This window comes from Diplotaxodon limnothrissa, linkage group LG14 (assembly GCF_057381915.1).
Source record: "Diplotaxodon limnothrissa isolate DT_005_m linkage group LG14, D_limnothrissa_male_GT1.1, whole genome shotgun sequence".
Taxonomy (NCBI): Eukaryota; Metazoa; Chordata; class Actinopteri; order Cichliformes; family Cichlidae; genus Diplotaxodon; species Diplotaxodon limnothrissa.
In genome coordinates, this window is record NC_140609.1 from 41,308,403 (window position 1) to 41,312,719 (window position 4,317).

At 49.2% G+C, this 4,317-nt stretch overlaps 1 protein-coding gene across 1 annotated transcript; it reads left to right on the forward strand.

Moving 5' to 3' along the window:
• Window positions 1–272: 272 nt before the first annotated feature.
• LOC146619546 (somatostatin-2-like) lies at window positions 273–1,812 on the forward strand. The gene is made up of 3 exons (XM_085371126.1): window positions 273–474; window positions 553–731; window positions 1,618–1,812. Exons 1-3 carry the CDS (start codon window positions 273–275, stop codon window positions 1,810–1,812), a joined length of 576 nt encoding a protein of 191 aa, XP_085227252.1.
• The last annotated feature ends 2,505 nt before the right edge of the window (window positions 1,813–4,317 follow it).

The window sequence follows — 4,317 nt, forward strand, 5'->3', positions numbered from 1 at the left end:
CACAAAGTGTTTTCGACAGTATAAAAGTCGTGTTTGTTCTGACTAAATGTTGAGTGGGCGACTCTCTGCTGCTGCCTCTTTGTTTAATGGAGATATCAGCGAGTGCTAATGAAGTCTGCTAATCCTCTGAACGCTCCGTTAATTCCTGTCCTCTTCAGCCCGACGTTCCGCTGTTGTATTTGTCGGAGATGAGCGGCGGCAGCCGCGGCGCGCTGCTGCTGATAGGTTTATTGTTTTATTGCTCGGCTTCCATTTAAAGTCAATAAGGATTAATGGACTTTTGTTTAACTTGTAAGTCAGAGTTCCTTCATCACCTTGCAGCTCGCCGGCTGTCAATCAGCCACGCGGCATCATGTGACCCACAGGAGGAGGAGCACCAGGCTTCAAAAGGGCAGCACCCACAGCACCAGGACCAGAGAGAGCCAAGAACCAGAACCAGCACCAGGACCAGCAGAAGAAACCAGACCAGCACCAGTAGGAGCTTCTCCTTCTCCTCTGCTCTTTTTCTTGGTTCTTTTCCTCTTTTAACATCTTCTTCTTGCTCTCCTCCAGGTATGCAGTGTGTACGTTGTCCCGCCATTTTGGTTCTCATGGCACTGGTTCTGTGCAGTACCGGAGTTTCCTCTCAGCCAGACAGAGACCAGCTGCAGGACCCGGACCTGGAGCTGGAGCTGGAGCTGCGCAATCATCGGCTGCTGCAACGACCTCGCAACGCAGGGTTCCTGTCACAGGTGAGACCGAGCACCCTGACAGCTCGCAGCATCGTTTTAGTGCGCCATTACTTTGAAGGAACAGTGGGGAAACAGCTCCCTTCAGATTAAAGCGTCGCGATGATAAGGCTCTGTTAGTGAGATGCTTTATTATCTTTGGAGCCAGGCTAGCTGGTTCCCTCTTATTCAACATGTTTTTATGCTAAGCAAAGCTCACAAGGTAGCAGAAAAGACAGTTAGAGGGTTCCAAGTATTTCTTCAAAGTTCTGCTTCAGCTCCATATTTCTATTCTTTAACTCTGCCAGAGCAGCTTTGCATGATTCACAGCTCAGAATAATCCTTCTTTATCTGATCCAGGGCATTTCCCATCTGCCTTCACTGAATCAAACTCTGATTGGCTGCTGAATGTGTGGGTGGGACTTGTGTTTGCCGAGATGATTATATCAGGATATTTGCTCTCCATGACATCATAGAGACACAAAAGTGGAAAAAACAAAAATACAAACAAAAAGTGATTTACAACAGAAGCCGAGTTACCTCGTTTCATTCTTCTGCAGTTAAAACTGGACAGTTTGTTTCTTCTTATGATTTCTTGCTCTGTTCATCCACATTAATGTTTTGGAACAGCAGGTCAGTTCAGATCAAATGTGTCTTCTTGGGAAGATCCCAGAAAAACTTGGTGCAGTTCCAAGTTGCTCTAAACAGTTCTGAGCTCTTCTGTTTGGTTACTATTCGATGTGTCCTAATCCGTGCTGAATCATTCTGACCTGCTCTAAACTCGTTCATCACTGTTGCCAAACTCCCAGGTGTACCACATGGTTCCAAAAAAGTGATCTAAACTGTTCTAGCTGCTCTTAGCTGTGCTAAAGGGTCTGCTTTGGTGCTAAACTGGTTTCTGGATCCTCAGGAGTGGAGTAAACGTGCGGTGGAGGACCTGCTCGCTCAGATGTCTCTGCCTGAGGCCGACGTCCAGCGGGAAGCTGAGGCAACAGGCGGGAGGATGAACCTGGAGCGGTCTGCCGACCAACCCAACAGCATACCCCCCCGCGAACGCAAGGCCGGCTGCAAGAACTTCTACTGGAAGGGCCTCACTTCCTGTTAAAGCCCCCCCAGGTACGTGACCACCTGCTTAAGCTACACCTACAAACTATACCAGTTAACCTAGATACCAACCTGCTGTCTCACCTGTCTTCTTTTTTGCTTCCAGATGAGGCCACGCCTTCCTAAGACCAGTGGACCGATCCCCTATCACCTGGCCTTCACCTGAGAGATTGGATGGACCAATCAGCAGCTGTCTGGCTGCATCATACCTGAATAATTAATGTAATTATCAAATAAAGAGAGAAATCTGTGAAGTCTGTGTCCCCGCCTCCTCTGTCTGTCTGAACTGTGAACACACATCCAGCTGTGCAGCAGCTGTTAGCATCCTGACAACAGACTCCTGCATGCGTGACCGGGAGGAGCAGTGGGAGCACTGGGAGTGATCGGTGTGTTTGTGTGGAAACAGCAGCAGGCCTTAGTGTTTGAACAGAGAGCGAGAGGGGCGAGTCTAATTAACCTTAAATGGAGAGCAGCGAGAGAGAGCAAATATTGGCTGAAGACATTAAACGGCTGAGAGAGAGTCGGAGTGATTGCAGGCAGACACTTTAGTCCATTAAAGGGCACAACATCACTCACACACATCTTTGAAAGCTTCACACTAATGTGCACACTCAAGCCCCGCCCTCTTCCTGAACATAAGCCACCGATTGGCTGCTATGCAGCAGCGTGTTCGTGTTTCACTTTAGGAGAACGAATACGTCCGCTGTTATTTCAGCGTCTTAGACACTGATCTGAGGCAAGGTCATGTCAGCAGAGCGAGGGTCACATTTACAGCTCGACTCACGCTGCTGATCTGTGCTGGCCTTTAATTATTAAACCGAACGTGACGACCACATGCAGTGGCGGTCCTAGCCTGTTTGGCGCCCTGGGCGAACACTCCCTCTGGCACCCCCCCCCCCCCCCCCCCCTCCCACACACACATGCACACACAAAACATATTAAGGATTGTACATTAACATAAAGCTGTTGTACACACACACACATATATGAAGAGAGAGAGAGTGCATAGTATGCAAATGGCCACCAAACAGCCATCATAATTCCTCACACAATGAGAACAGGACAAATCAACAACTGACACTGACTCATTAATATTAAAATCTGTAACATAATGTATTGTTTGGAGTTTAGTCTGTTACTGTTACTATTTTTACCATTTCTTCTTGGAGCAACTGTAACCCACATCATTTCCTCAGGGATTAATAAAGTATTCTGATTCTGATTGGTTCAGGATGACCTGCCATTATCCAATCACACATCTGCTTACCTGCATCTGTTGCTCGTTTCTCCTCCTCTTCTTTTCTCTTTTTTCTAAACTGAGCACCTGGTGGCTTTGAACTTTGTACAGAATTTCGAAAAAACATCAGTGCAGATTATAAGTCTGTATCATGTCTGGTGTTTTCGTGTTTGTTGGTTTGTTTTTATTTTGTGAGTTGGTTATTAGACGCTGCTCCAGCCACCAGAGACTCCCCGCCGCCCCGCCCTCTCCTCCCTGTGCCGCCAGCAGCAGGCGCAGCTCGCAAACGGAGGACGCCCTTACGCCCAGCAAATGGGCGACAGAAAACCGATCGGTGCCTGTGCCATTTCCTGGCTGACGTCGGGGCAGCATGACTATGAGCTTTTTTTTTTTGCCGCCCCCCACCACGATGCCGCCCCGGGCAACCGCCCGTGTCGCCCGTTTCTAAAACCGCTACTGACCACATGACGTACTGACGTCTGTCCAACCTCCTTACAGCTGCAAACAAACTCGATATGTTGAACTAACAGCCTGCAGGTCGTTTGCTCTTCTTCACTGCAGTAAAATAAGAGCACAAAGATAAGAGGAGGATGCAGGACAGGACGACCTGCTGCACACGGCGAGCTGTGGGGCCATGTTTCTGATCTTGTGCTGCGAGGCCACTGTAGCACGTCTGCAGTGCTGAGGTAACTTTCAGGTTGTTTCACCATAACATTAGGTGCACCTTGCTACCACTAGGCTGGACTCCCTTTGGCACAGATTGAATAAGGTGCCAGAAACACTACATCAGGTTACGATGCTGCTGCATCCATCACGTGACTGTCCGCTTGCTCTGCTGAGCTGTGACTGTGGAGACCGTGGGAGTGCAGTGAACGCATCATCAGGTCCGAGAAACCCGTTTGATCTGGGCTCTGAGACGTGCTGCATCCTGTCTTCATCGTGAGCAGCTCCAGCAACGTCTGCGTCACTAAACAGGGAGTGGAGTAGCTGTACCTAATGAAGTGGCTGGTTAACGTGCACTCTCCATCATACCCCGAACTTCACGTGGCCGGTGAGAGCCTGGGCCTGCGCGTCTCACAGGAAGTCAGCATTATGTTTACAGAGGAACCCTCTGTGAGCTCAGCAGGGGTGAGGGCTGGTGGTGAGTACGGGGAAACTCAGAGGAGGAAGGACGGCGTGTTTGTTTGCTGCAAAATGAAAAAGTAAAAGCAGCAGGTGCTTCAGGCCTCTGGTGGATTAAACAGCCCCCTGCACACACGCAGCCTGGTT